The sequence below is a fragment of the Trichoplusia ni genome, chromosome 1 (genome assembly GCF_003590095.1).
Source record: "Trichoplusia ni isolate ovarian cell line Hi5 chromosome 1, tn1, whole genome shotgun sequence".
In the NCBI taxonomy this organism is placed as follows: Eukaryota; Metazoa; Arthropoda; class Insecta; order Lepidoptera; family Noctuidae; genus Trichoplusia; species Trichoplusia ni.
This window is the reverse complement of record NC_039478.1, coordinates 208,220-221,941: the sequence shown is the minus strand read 5'-3', so window position 1 is coordinate 221,941 and position 13,722 is coordinate 208,220. Positions and strand designations below refer to the sequence as shown.

At 34.6% G+C, this 13,722-nt stretch overlaps 1 protein-coding gene across 3 annotated transcripts; it reads right to left on the bottom strand.

Annotated features, from left to right (window-relative positions):
• Positions 1-4,453: 4,453 nt before the first annotated feature.
• On the bottom strand, positions 4,454-13,317 carry LOC113499237 (sodium-dependent dopamine transporter-like). 3 transcript variants are annotated; one of them, XM_026879673.1, is made up of 13 exons: positions 12,735-13,317; positions 12,317-12,438; positions 11,772-11,886; positions 10,888-11,060; positions 10,487-10,662; positions 10,104-10,218; positions 9,561-9,692; positions 8,456-8,782; positions 7,742-7,861; positions 7,346-7,546; positions 6,546-6,689; positions 5,616-5,744; positions 4,454-4,694 (listed from the first exon to the last, which is right to left on the bottom strand). In XM_026879673.1, exons 2-13 carry the CDS (start codon positions 12,380-12,382, stop codon positions 4,530-4,532), a joined length of 1,863 nt encoding a protein of 620 aa, XP_026735474.1. In that variant the 5' UTR covers positions 12,383-12,438; positions 12,735-13,317; the 3' UTR covers positions 4,454-4,529. The 3 variants fall into 3 exon arrangements, with proteins under 3 accessions (XP_026735474.1, XP_026735549.1, XP_026735635.1); XM_026879748.1 differs by lacking the exons at positions 11,772-11,886; positions 12,735-13,317 and having other exon boundaries at positions 12,317-12,386; XM_026879834.1 differs by lacking the exons at positions 12,317-12,438; positions 12,735-13,317 and having other exon boundaries at positions 11,783-11,849.
• Between the last annotated feature and the right edge of the window lie 405 nt (positions 13,318-13,722).

Genomic DNA, 13,722 nt, shown 5'->3' with positions numbered 1-13,722 from the left:
ATTTAACCATCTTGTCTTAAAGGCTGGTCTCTTCCATGTTGGACGTCGCATTGAATCGATTTGCGTGGTTTATCACTATAATCGTTCACTAGTGTAATAAGGTTTGATGGTTTTCGATTATTATAAACTTCCATTATGTTTCACTATAATTCATTAGGTCAAACTGTACTTTTATACACTTCAATGTAGCCTTCGTGTAAGCTTGTGTACTTAGGTACAATATTGACATTTACATTACCACATGCTCCGCCTACTCAATTTACGGATCGTTGCAATATGAGCTAGCGTATGTGGTGCTTTTGCCAGAATAATTACAAACAGTAACAGCCTTAATACGAAACGAAGCCGTTATGAATTTTAACTCAAAAGTCATTCAGGTAGTAAATTTCATTTCTATCAGATGGTCTACAATTACTTGTTTTGTGATTTCATTGATTTCCATAAAAGTTTTTCATTTTAACCCGTAAATAAAACATAATCGGCAAAAAATAAAAATAGCTTATTAAAATTATTGCCCATTAACACTCGTAAGAATTTCTAGGTCAAATAAGTTGGTAAATAAGTGATTGTTGTACACGGTTGTACCAGAGTTGAACACAAAGATGTGGTGCAGATAAAGTTATAACGACCGTCCGTCGCCCGTTGTTCCCAAATTTCCCGCTTACACAAAGTTATTAACGGAATACAACTTAGTCATAAGCGTAACGTTACCGAGCGGGTCATAGACCTAAAATATCCTTTTACTCCTCAAGCGGCGTTGTTTCTTGTCACCAGTTTCCATTTGTCACGATGCAACGCACCAACGAATCACTTTATACAAAAATACTTTAGTGGACTCATTTCTCACGACAAACGTGATTTATATTCAGACATGACAAAACCAAACACTTATTAATTTAATTGGGTTTGATTGGTAAAGAACAATGTTTTTTTTTATTCAACATCTCTTTTTCATTCAACAAGGTTGTGTACTTTTCTTTAAAGAACAAAATGAATAATAATAAATATTTATTTTGAATTTAAAACAATACGACCACAACATATCGAAATTTTCCATTACAAATAGCATAACGTTTATCAATTTATTGGTATTTTTGCTTCAAAGGAATACAACCTCGGGTCGTTTTGCAATCGCCGCGCTCGCGCTGTCGGCAACTACAAAGAGTGCCGACAGTGCATTGACAATGGAACGCGAATACCACGATCTGTATGTCGCCTGATGATACCTACATTAAAGGTATTCCTCTTTCAATAAATATAAATTACATTCATGAAGTAAATTTAACATGACAAATGATAACGATGGCGGATAAAGATCACATCGGCGAACCAACACATTTAAAGCTTACTTCTTTAAACTTTCGTTCGTGTTCATACTGTCGTAAGTGTGTATAGTCAAAGCAAGTCGGTTTGCCTTCACTAAATGAAAGAAGGTGGATAAGTAATGTGCATCTTTCTACAGTAAATACCTATATAGGTTATTACTTGACCAAAATAAAACCTAAGTTTAATTTAATATCGTAAATATATATTCAATTGTCTATCCTACCATTGTGTAAATGGGAAGGATATACGACAGAAACCTAGCCCCACTTCTAAATGCAAAGCCGTTACACATCGTGGAAGAGAGACGTCACTATACAGCGAGACGTGCCCTCTCACTTGTACATCTGCAAGTTTCAATTAAGGAGGTTGCATCAGGCCTCCAGATCCGTATTACTACTGTAGTATCATGTGTTTCCATAGAATATATTGTGTATCAAAGCATACATTCAGAAATACGTCATCAGGTATATTGCGGTAACGCCCGTGACGTAGTCTTCAGACGTGGATTGTATGGGATTAGCAATCAAGTTAAGTGGGTTCAAGGAAGGCTATTCTAAAACCGAATCAAACACGTGATGTGGCATGATTCATGAAATGGGATATCAAGTTGTATAGAGGCTGGATCAAGACAAGATCCTGTGAGGAAGTCAAAGGATAACCTGGTGCTAGCGCTGAGGGCAGTGCAATGCCTTATGTATAGATTACACTATATATTGAATAGGCAAATGATTTCCTAATGGCCATAATAAAATTAATTAGAGGCAGTTTTTGATCGACTTCAAAAAAGAGAAGGTTCTCAATTCGTCTGTAATTTATTTCGCTTTCTTTCTTATTGTTCCCTCAGAACTTCGGACTGGATGTACCGATTTTGTTGATTCTTTCAACGTGAAATAGCTGTCATTTTTTTATAGTCTCATCCTTATCTTTATTTCGTATTATTTTATATTAATGATGTGAAGTTTGACTCAGTAGTTTTTGCTGAAGGTTGTATGTTTTTTGTTAGTTAGAACAATATTATCTTTATTTATTATATGTAAAGTAACTTCTAAGTATTCGATTATGAACAAGAAGAATTTTCATAGCACATGACGATCAGACCTGCACCAAGTCACAAAAGTCTCCTTGTTTAAAAACGTCTATGATATACAATAAATATTTTATGAGAAATTCAACGCTGAGGCATTTGGAGTTATAAAAGAGTGTGTCCAAGTTCTATCTGTTGCCCCACGCTGTATACGTGTGCCCGATGGCACATGCACTCGGCGTCGGGCACGTGCCCTCGTCCTGTATTGCACATGGCTAGTTATAATGGATCCGAGTGCATTATCGAAAACAACCGTTCAAGCGAGAGAGTTTAGCGCCCCACGTTGCGCTCGACGCTCACACGAGAATATACGATCATTTCAATGCTTCTTTCCGCTGTGAATGAAGGCAGATGGAACTGATGCCTTACTTCTCATAGCCGAGTTTTAATTTAGTTTATACCTTATATTATTTTATGTCATTGTAAATTAGTAATCTTAGTAGTAAATGTGAATAGTTCAGACTATAATTGAATGAAATAAAAAATATTCTTTTAGTATCAAATTAAAGAAAGGTATTATTTTTTTAAATGTCTGTTCTGCTGTTCCCTTTGGTGAGAACTTAGCCGACACCTTGCATTAACACGTGGACTTTTTATTCGACGTGCGTTGTTGCAAAGTACTTTTCCCACGGCTACATAAGCCTTGCATTGGTCATTGATGAGTCTAGGGTATAGGAAGTTTGAAACCGAGTTTATGGAAGTTGCCACTCTTGGGGAAAATCTGTACTCATGAGAGAGAGGTTTAATAGTTTTTGCGTAATCAAAATAAACTATCCACCGCGAAAGTTAGTGGTTTCCTGTTGGAAATATAATTCTGTATTATGTTTGATATACAGCGCTTATCCTTTATTGTGACACGCGAAATAAAGTCTTACCGGTTAGCTAAAATAGCGAACGATCCGTAATCTTAGTTTATTGAAAATTGCTGTAAGCCTTGACAAACTATAATATGTCATCTGAGGCTTCCCTATAATTCCGTTATTCGGATGTGTACCTCTAACTACCTTTGCATATATTTTGCTGCTAAATCTGTTATTCGTGCTGCTAAATAACCGTGAGATCAGATGTCAAAAATCTGATGTGTCTCCTCAATTCTTAGGTAACCCTAACTTCTACATCAAATAATAGCGTGGTTCCATAGATGTTGAGATAAAAAAAATTGCCAGCAGTCCACTTCGACAATCATTAAAAGTTGACCCTAACTGTGGAAATCTCGAATCTTCCTTGGATGTTTCCATGGACTAGTGTATAGGGAACCCAACTTATTCAAACATTTTCTTTTATGGACGGAAAACACTTGTCTGCAGGGAAGGGAGTCAACTATCAAATACGAAGCTAGTCTTGACCTTAATCAAAGTTACTGCTCATAATTACTTTTGGCCATCCAATTAGCACTCCTTTTACACAGGACAGGATGCGGGCGCCATTGTGATTTGTATGGTACGCTAGTCTTAAATAAATTGCCCATCTTAAGAAGTTTTTAAAGTTAATTTAAATATTGTTATGTGTCCTGATAACAAAACAAACTTACATATTGTAGGCGGCCGTCGGAAACCAAGTCATAGGTTCATACATGCTGAACCATATTTCGATATTAATTTCATAACACTACAGAAAAGAGCGAAAATTAAATTAAAGAATACACTTTTTTGGATGTCACCTGATTCTATCGTTCATATAAATATTTTCAAGTGAAAAGAGTTAGTTTACTATAGTTACGCTTAAGATGCAATAGTAAGGTGATACAAGGCTTTTATTATTTTTAAATAAGATGTATGTCAATAATTGTACAATAAAAGTATGATTCTGATCTTGGGTACATGATGTAGGACTTTCGTCTCAAAACTTCCACATTAATAATACAGCATTCCCTATTTCTCCGTGTCGTGCCGATGCCGACGATTCACAAGATCAGTAGGTACAATGATTTTGGAACGGCGATATAAACTCATGTTCGTTATATAAATCTCTTGTTTCCACCGGCAGTTGTAAATCAATATATACAATAAAATTGATAATTTTATAAAAGGCTCAAATAAAAAACTCGTAAAAAAATAATATATTTGTAAGAAACCTGACCTGAAACAAATGCTTAAAAACAACAGACACAATATGATGTTTAAGTTTGTATCTGAATGGCTGGAGACAAAGCGCCTATGCTCCGTAATCGGCTTGCGGTCTTGGAATCGTAAATATTTAATAAAGATCCATCCTCAGAACTGGACGATGACAGAGTAGTTTTGTTATCTAGAGTTATTGTTTTATGGTTACAATCAAACCAATCCTGAAAACAAAACGTAAACAAGAAATAATAAAAATGTTAACACAACATACCGGGATACAGGCGGAAGTCTGAATATCAAACATGCTTGATTGAGACGAATCTACGAGTCCTAACTTATAAATGTTTAGTCTTTGTAGTGCAATTCCCGCGGATATCTTATAATTCATTATTAGAACCGTGTCGAATTCAACTATAATGCAATATTTAAGCTCGGAACTAGAAACACAAAAATAATGTTTTAAGGATGAAATGTAATTTCAGTGCCGATAGGTACTGCAATTCAGGCAGATATAGTTATAAAATATTATTTTATAAGTATTTTTTATTTATCCTTAAATTATATGCCACTAACACGAGAAAATCTAATTTGACCGGATATAATATTATTAGGGGTTCTATCAAATTAAAAAAAAAACCGTCGTAGTTGCTGTGATGATGAGAATTAACATAATTGATTCCCCACTTGTTGAGGTCCCCACGACAAAACCACTGTGCGAGATGAGTAGCGGGTTCAATTCCCGCGTAGAACAAGCGTTTACTATGTAATCTACGAATGCTTGTGTTGAGTCTGTGTCTTGTGCATGTGAATTGAATGTTTGTAAAACCCCCGCGACACGATGATTACACAGCGGGAGTAGTTTTCAGCTTTTAATTTCATAAGGGTATACAAAGGAAATAAGTTGAGCAAATAAATCTCACTTATTCCGAACTGGACACGAAATCGTTATCAAGAAGGTGAGGTTAAGTTAGATTAGAAACTTAAATTGAAACATAGCATTAATTCACAATCACCGATTAGACTCTATCTAGCAGATAAATTAAAAATTCCTTGTATTATTAACGGGATTTAACGGTAATTCATGTTGCGTTGGTAAAACACGCCTTTAGAAAAGTAAAAAATATGACAAATAACATACTTACGTCTATGACTAAACAATTATGTCTACATTTTCGCTGTCGTGTAAATTCACTGTAATACAACCTCCGTTTACGATCTTCTGAGTCAGGAGGTCCATAATGTTTATTTGCTTTAAACAAACCGGCTAGATTCTGAAATATAATTTTTAAAATACTACATAATACGTAATTATAGTTACACAAAAATACATTCACTTTCGGGATTTTTAATTAACAATTAAATTAATCGGGTGGACTTTACAATTCTCGTACGCTGTATTTTCTGATTTAAGAAAAATACTTGACAGTAAATCGTACGCAAATATCTTTAGCCTAACCAATTACATAAAAAAAGAGTCCAAGTAAACTTAATTTCAATAGATTTTACTAGCTGGTGCATTTGGCTGCGAAACGAGGTAGCAAAGCGAAAATTCAAAAAGTGCATCAGCATCTATAAAATAATCAATTTTCAAAACCTCAATACTTTGTCAACGTCTCCGTGTTGAGCATCAAATGACGGTATGATATGTATATGTAAACTAAGAGCCTGACATACACAGATAGCTAACTGTCAGCGACGGAATCATATTAGTTGTGTAATGACGTCACTAGCCATGCTCATGGTATGCAATGGCTAATCTACCTGTCTGAACATGCTTAATGCTTGGCTAGCCTCCATAAAACTGTTAATACCTAATAATTAGTTTGCTTACTCAACTATAGTGCCCCACAACGTAAAACCATACATAAGTTATTAAATGATGCAACGGTTTACTCACGCGTATTTATCGGGAGTGCTCGTCAGCTCATGATTGAGGACTCCCGTTGGGTCCGAAACTAGTCGAGTAATCCCGATAAATACGCGTGAGCAAACCGTTGCATCATTTAATAATGAATCAGTCTCATGATAGTTACTATAAAAATATATAAGTTATGATATTCTCGGATACTTACATTTCTCATTAAAAATCCAACCATAACTTTAAGATTCATGATACCTACAAGTAATAGTGTAAACGCTACCCAACCTAAAGCTGTCCATTTTGCCATTGGATCTTCAAGTGTAAGTATTTCAACAAATGAAGCTATCGTCATAGCCTGAAAAAGGAAAAACCCAATAGTACATAAAAAGAGAAGCTAAAAAATTACCTATTTTCAATCTATCGTAAAATATCGATCTTTTAAGTCGTTCAATAGTTTTCGGTATTTCTTACGGAACTACGTTTTGCCTAATTTTAATGATTTTTTATGACACCTACATTAGGGATATTAATCCTTTTATTTTATCGGGTTTTAGGAACCTTCAATTCACATGCAAAAATGCCCGTGCGAATGCTTGTTCCTTCATGGTGCCTACGACGGGACAAGCATTCGTGGATCACATAAATGCTAGTTTTATGCGTGGATTCAACCCGCGACACGTCGCTCACAGAGGGTTAGGCGTGACGGCCTTAATCACTCGGCTATCAGTGCAGACTGCACGATTTGTTCGATGGCTCCATAAACACTAAATTAGTCTGAATTATTATGGATACAGCCCCCTACAGTACATATTTTCAACGTTAAATTGAAAAAGTATATATTTAGTGCCACAAAAATTAGTGGCAGAAATGAAACACTGCAAAATGGAATTTAGTCTGCGTAGGCGCGAAGTTCTAAGGGGCGTATGCGTTATCTGGCTCTAGGGGGCTGAAGGTAGTCATAAATAAAGAATCTCAAGTCTATAGTACGTACATGTAGTTTTTTATACTCACAAAAAGCGCTACCGGCAGCAATGCCCAACTTATTGTCCAAAACCGTGTTGGCCTGAAAGCGAGCCAATACTGTATATCAGTTGCAAACCTTCCCAATCCATACAACCACATGACAATTGCTACGAAAAGACCTCCCAGATATGTCGCCATCATGTCTATGCCGAACGTTAATACTTTTTTTTGAGATAAATTTGACATCATCTGCAATAAAAGTAGTGGTCAAGTGTGTGTACAATTAAGAATTGTAAAAAAAATCATCTTATACGGGGTGTCTATCGTCGCAACGATGTGACCGCAGCTATTATAAAATACTAGCTACACAACTAAAAAGACCCGAATGGATAAGAAAATAAATTTGAAACGGTATAAATATGCAGAATAAAAGAGAATACTTACTATAAGCAAAGGTACGGATAATGCTAAACCTAAACAGCACAAGAGACCAACAATATAAATTTGTTTCACTGATCGAAACTCGTAACTTAAAAACTTCGATAATAGTAATACAAGATTTGTCTGAAACAAAAAATAAATATAATTAACAGTAAAATTGCCGGTAAGCGCTGGGGTGTTCAAAAGGAGCAGTTAAAAGAAGATAGTCTAGTCAATTAATTAATTTTGAAGACTAGTATGAAATAGAATATTCAGATTCGAAATATTTTGTATGTAAGTATCTTATTAAACTAAAAACACTTATGCTTTAATTTTCAGTCGATCTATACCACACGTATTTCGATTTCAGATTCAGAATAAATGAATTAAATTTCTTGAAAATATACGACACAAGCGACGGAACTTAACCATTGCCTATAAATTTTGAGAGTTCACCTCGGTTTGTCAGGGACTCGTCATCAGATCCCGTAATTAAGAATGAAAAAAGGTCCAAGCTGCAAGTGTACCCCTACCAAACTAAAGAAAAATGTTTAAAATGAATCCAATTACATGAATCCTGAATATTAGTACAAAAATTCGTCTCCACGTTAACAAAATGGTTGGTTATAATTTAATATTCACAATTTTAAGACAGGTGAACAAATAAAGTCCGCGTTTCTACTTATTAATTTGACTGGACTGTAATATAAGTATAGGTATAAATAAAATTAAACTTACTACGAAAATTAACGTGCCCATTAACATATTTCCATATAAATAAAAAACATACAACTTGTGTGCATGTAAAAATTCAGCACTAAAGGGCAATATTGCATAGAATAGAATATGAGTTTTTAAATCTTGAGGTTGCAATATAATACATTCAGTCATCACTAAAACTAATGTTTTCACTATCCACGACCTTAAGAAAGCTAACAATGTAAACATCGCGACGGAGATTACTGCTGCTGTATCAATCATTGTGTACGGAGACATTAAACCAAAATCGTAAGGGCCCAATAACCCAATACCGTAAGCGTAACATGTGTGACGGGCGGCAAGCATCTGCAACAATCGGATATTATGTTAGTCGGATGTCATTGTCACAAGTGTTACCGAGTATAGAAAACGTCGGTACTACACGATACAGAGCGGCTGCGGGCACTTAAAAACCGTAGTAAACTTGTCGCAAATCATGTTTTAACATATTTTTAGGGTTCCGTACGTCTGAATACAAAAACGGAACCCTTATAGGATCACTCGTGTGTCTGTCCGTCCGTCGCTTACAGTCAATTATCTCCGAATCTATTAGACCGATTAAGTTGAAATTTGGTACACATATCAATTCTTGTGACCCATACACAGAGGTGTGACGTGAGCAGATGAAATCTGTATATGGGGGGTCATTTTTGGGGGGAAGGGAAAATTAAAAAAAAATATCTGAAAACTGCATCGTGTGGCATATCAAATGAAAGGTCTTGTTGAGAAGATCTTAAATGTATTTTTTTGTAATTTTAAAATAAATAGTTTCCAAATTATTCAAGAAAATTGACCTTTCCCCCCCTTTATCTCCGAAACTACTGAACCTAAAATTTTGAAAAAAATACAGAAATTAGTTTTCTCCTTATAGATTATAGGAAAACCTATAAGAAGTCCATGATATTAAAATAACATGGTAAATCACTCAATATTGTGCGTACCAACTTACATTTGGAGGTGGAATGTGTGGCAGAACATATTTTTTAACTCCAAAAACATGATAGGTAACATCGTACGGAACCCTCTTCAACTCGCACTTGTCCCCTTTTTTTTTATAAGTACGTGATAACGTTATAATACTTACGAGCGTACTAGGTCCAGATATATCCAATATTATAGAAAATGCTTGCGAGGCATGATCCTCGACAGAAATAAGTAAAAAGACCATTGTAATTAAAGTAGACACAGCTCTGACCACAAACGTTAATTTAAAAATCTGAAAATTAATAAGAAAAATTGTTTTTAAATTAACATGTAAATTTCATATCCATAAATATTTTTTGTTGAAAAAATTCGTCATAAACGTGGAAAACTTGCTCAATGCACACTATGCATTTCTATGTTATATTTTATACAACCGGGGCAAAAAATATGGATGTAATATTTAAGTAAACGACCAATTATTTTTCTTGCTGTTTTTGTTTGTGGAAGTTGCCATTAAAGAATATTAAACAAATTGCTTCCAAATAGTAACAGAGTATTCTGTAAAATTGTCTATGAAAAATAGCTTTACTTAATCCAAAAAATAGACAAATAAAGGTCTACAAACATGTAGAGACTGTTAAGATAGATAATTTATTTACCATTATTTACGATTTATCAAAGTGAATAAAAACCTCAAATGTACCTTTATAATTGTGTCTTCAGCGACAGACGCAATAAAGAATATGAGCATCCAGACCACGCCGGTCATAAACAGTCTTGTTGTCAGTGCGTTTCTGTCCATCGTACTAAATGCTTCTCTGGAATTTTATATGACTTTGTTAGAGACGATTTCATAATAATTAATAATGACCGCAACTTATAGCGATCCATTTTTAAGAAGCGTCATATCACAGCCGTAATATGCAAGAGGCTACTCTGGCTTGTCCATGCCTTTTCTACTTTAAAGCTGGGGTGGTTAGTCCCTAGTAAATCAATCATTATATTTTAGATTGAAATTCTAAAACAAAAGTTTAACCTAACATAGTTGGGAAAAGGCTAGGCTGAAGATAACCGAATAAAACTTACTGATAATATTTGCCAGCGGAGGTTTTAGAAAATTTTATAGTTTTGTTGTTATTGCACAGGTACATCACGTCTTCGGGCGATAGACAACTTGAATTGGGAGCACACATCGACCAGGGAGGCACTTCTCGAAAACTTCCGATCATGAATCGTAAGCAGTCAACTACATAGCTGACGTTCTAAAATCATTCAAACTATTAGGACAATTAACAAGGGGTTCAGGAAATCAGCCATCATATTTAACATAACAGCATCGGACAACGATTAGTATGCTTAAGTAGTACTAATTATTGGCCTGACAATCAAGTACTTATCGATATCGCAACTACAAAAATGATGAATCAGATATCTTGAATAATAATTAAATAGTAAAATTGTTAAATAATATATCAAATCATACCAACCAGCAGTAAATAGTATGCGGATTGCAGAAATCGTCCATAGGATATCCCTCTGAGAAGTGGACTCATAAATCTATAGCAATCATATCGTCTGGTGAATTGTTTAATGAAACTATCCATACACAAGTACGACAAGCCTACTGTCGATTCCACAAATATAAAGTCGATTAGTCTCACTGAAAAATACATAGCAAATAAGTTGAAATTGAAAAAAAAAAACAAATCTAAAAATTTATTTTCTGTAAAAGATGGAAGTTATGAACAACATTTAAAATATGGCAAAATGCAAAGCTCATATCCTGATATCGTCAATGTTCTTTTCTGTTCTTTCGTGTAACACTGAGGACCCTTGTATGCCCCATTAATGGTTTATAATGGAATGGATTTTGCATCTATAAAAGTAATAAGAACTCAAACTGACTTTAATAGTTATAGACAGACTAACACACTCTTTCCTAAATAAATGTATCATTCAGAACGCTTTATTTATAATATTTTATGAAGGTGTGACTAAAACATGGCTTGATATATTATAATAATAATATTCTACAACTTTCACACAACGCCATCTAGTCTCAAACTAAGCTGAGCTTATATTCTGATTACTAGACAACTGATAATACACATACATGACATACTTATAGTTTACTTTTCAATAAATACATATTGATAAATTACACCCAGACACAGAACAAACAATCGTGCCCATCACACAAACATTTGGCCTGGGTGGGAATCGAACCCACGACCTCCGGTAGAGCTGTCAAGGCCACTAACCACTAGACCAACATTCCAGTCAAAAAATGTAACAATATATCATTTAAAAGCATAAAATAGCAAGTGCGTTATTTAATATCAATTAATATTAATAAAACACATCTAGGTACCGTTTACGCACACCTTTGAAAATAAATCGAAATTATACAAAGAGGCCGAATATGTGCTTATCAAATATATAAACTTCAATATGCTCTGCCATCTAAAGTGGCTGTCTTGACTATCCTGAAAAAACAAGAAAAAAAAATTGTTTAGGTACCTATTACAAACAGCAGAACGTCTAAGAAAGTTTAAAGAAAATTACGTTTCATTTAATTTTAAGAACATTATTGGCAGAATGTTATTATGGATAAACTTTCCCATATAGCGCGCTTGACGCGTATCTGTGCGCGCGCGCCAGCCGAACATCGCGCAGCGCCACTTTGGCTCGCAGACAAGCTGGTGCTCATGATATATTATGGCACAAACATTGGTTCATTTTTTGTACACAACTGGAGAAAGATCAGATGTCGGAGTGTGGACCTTTAATTTTACTTGAATGCCGGAAACAATATTTATTTCGAAATCGCAAACAACATTCAAAAATGTACCACATTCGGTATGAACTTGACTATCACTTTTAATGTATTCGATAAATCAAACAAATATTACTTACTTTTTTATTTGATAAAAGTGACAAACTGGAAGAGCCCAGCTCTATCATAGCAGTTGATCGAGTCATTATTACAGATTTTGATTATATCACTTGCACTTTTGATGTATAATGACTAGAATAGACTGAAATCAATTTAATTATGTTTAGTTTGTACCAAAGTTATTCTGTAAGTTCCGTTATGCATGAACAGCCAAGGATTAATTACACAAAAAATTGGTAACTATTCTAATATGTAGGTCAAATATGAATAGGTCACACATTATAATAATAATGCAATTTTGATTGGATGTTGAGATCAGTTCAGCTGCGTATTTATATCTTCGAATAGAAAACCCTTGTCGTTCACACATATTCAGCAATTCATTACATATATAAAAATATAACTATCAGAGTAGTTCAGTTACTTTAATTTACTTACTTATATTACTGGTATCTAAGTTTTTGCCTAGAGCTAAAAGTGCACATAATAAAAGAGGACAACTTAAAAATTGAAAATATTTGCACAGGTTAGTACCGCCAATGAATATAAATTAAAATATTTATTGCTAACAGTGATATGCTACGTGTCTGTCAAACCCCTGTCAAAAGACGTTGAAATCTTGGCAGTTAAAATAATCAAATCATCTCTATGATATTGATATACGTACTATGAACACACTTGTGTATTTATGGTTTGCTTAGTTAACGAGTTTTATGGGGTAAACATAGATCTCAACAATTAGGTGACTTATTTTGATGTGATAGTCGAGTTTGTAGTAGACGGGCTTGTTTTCAAACAGGCAAAACGCATTCCACAGCACAATCACATAGTCAGCGGATGACAAAACTTGAGACGAAAACTTCAATTGTACTGTTGTGTTATGCTAAATTTATTTGTCACGGTTTTCATTGCACACGATGCTTTGAACGACTTATTTCTACTAAAACATTGATATTTATTTTTTATAGCTATAGAAAGTTCCATACACGATTTGGGCATTTTACGACAGATAGCTATTTATTAGTTAATTTGTAGTAGTCTTTAATTTTGAGATAACCAAAAATAGTCGAGTGTTCAATCCATAAACTAGACCATACCACATAATCAAATGATTGCTGATTATTTTTACGGTAAATAACGAATTTGAGCGTCGAGATTTTGTATGAATTCCGCAAACATACTATCAATGTCTGTTTGCTATTTAGTTTGTTGCGTCTTTTCCTCTGCATAGCCAGAGGACATAGGAGACGGCGAAAAATGGGCCTATCTGAACACCGTCTAATGTTACTTCTAGGTTACGCGCCTCAAAGAGTTCTATGGAGCTCATTACAGCAGGACTGTCCGAAAGGGGTACCGTGTCTCCGGGACACGAAGGGCAAAGCAAGGAACATGGACGGGTTTTAATCAGTAGAAGTCTGAAACTCCT

Bases quoted from the DNA above. Each gene is read 5' to 3' on its own strand.
- LOC113499237 (XM_026879673.1), bottom strand. From the start codon at position 12,382: ATGACTCGATCAACTGCTATGATAGAGCTGGGCTCTTCCAGTTTGTCA. The intron at 10,219-10,486 runs GTAAGTTTTATT...ATAAAATTCCAG, and splicing joins TCCGCTGGCAAATATTATCA to AGAAGCATTTAGTACGATGG. The intron at 4,695-5,615 runs GTAAGTATGTTA...TTTTGTTTTCAG, and splicing joins ATAATTGTTTAGTCATAGAC to GATTGGTTTGATTGTAACCA.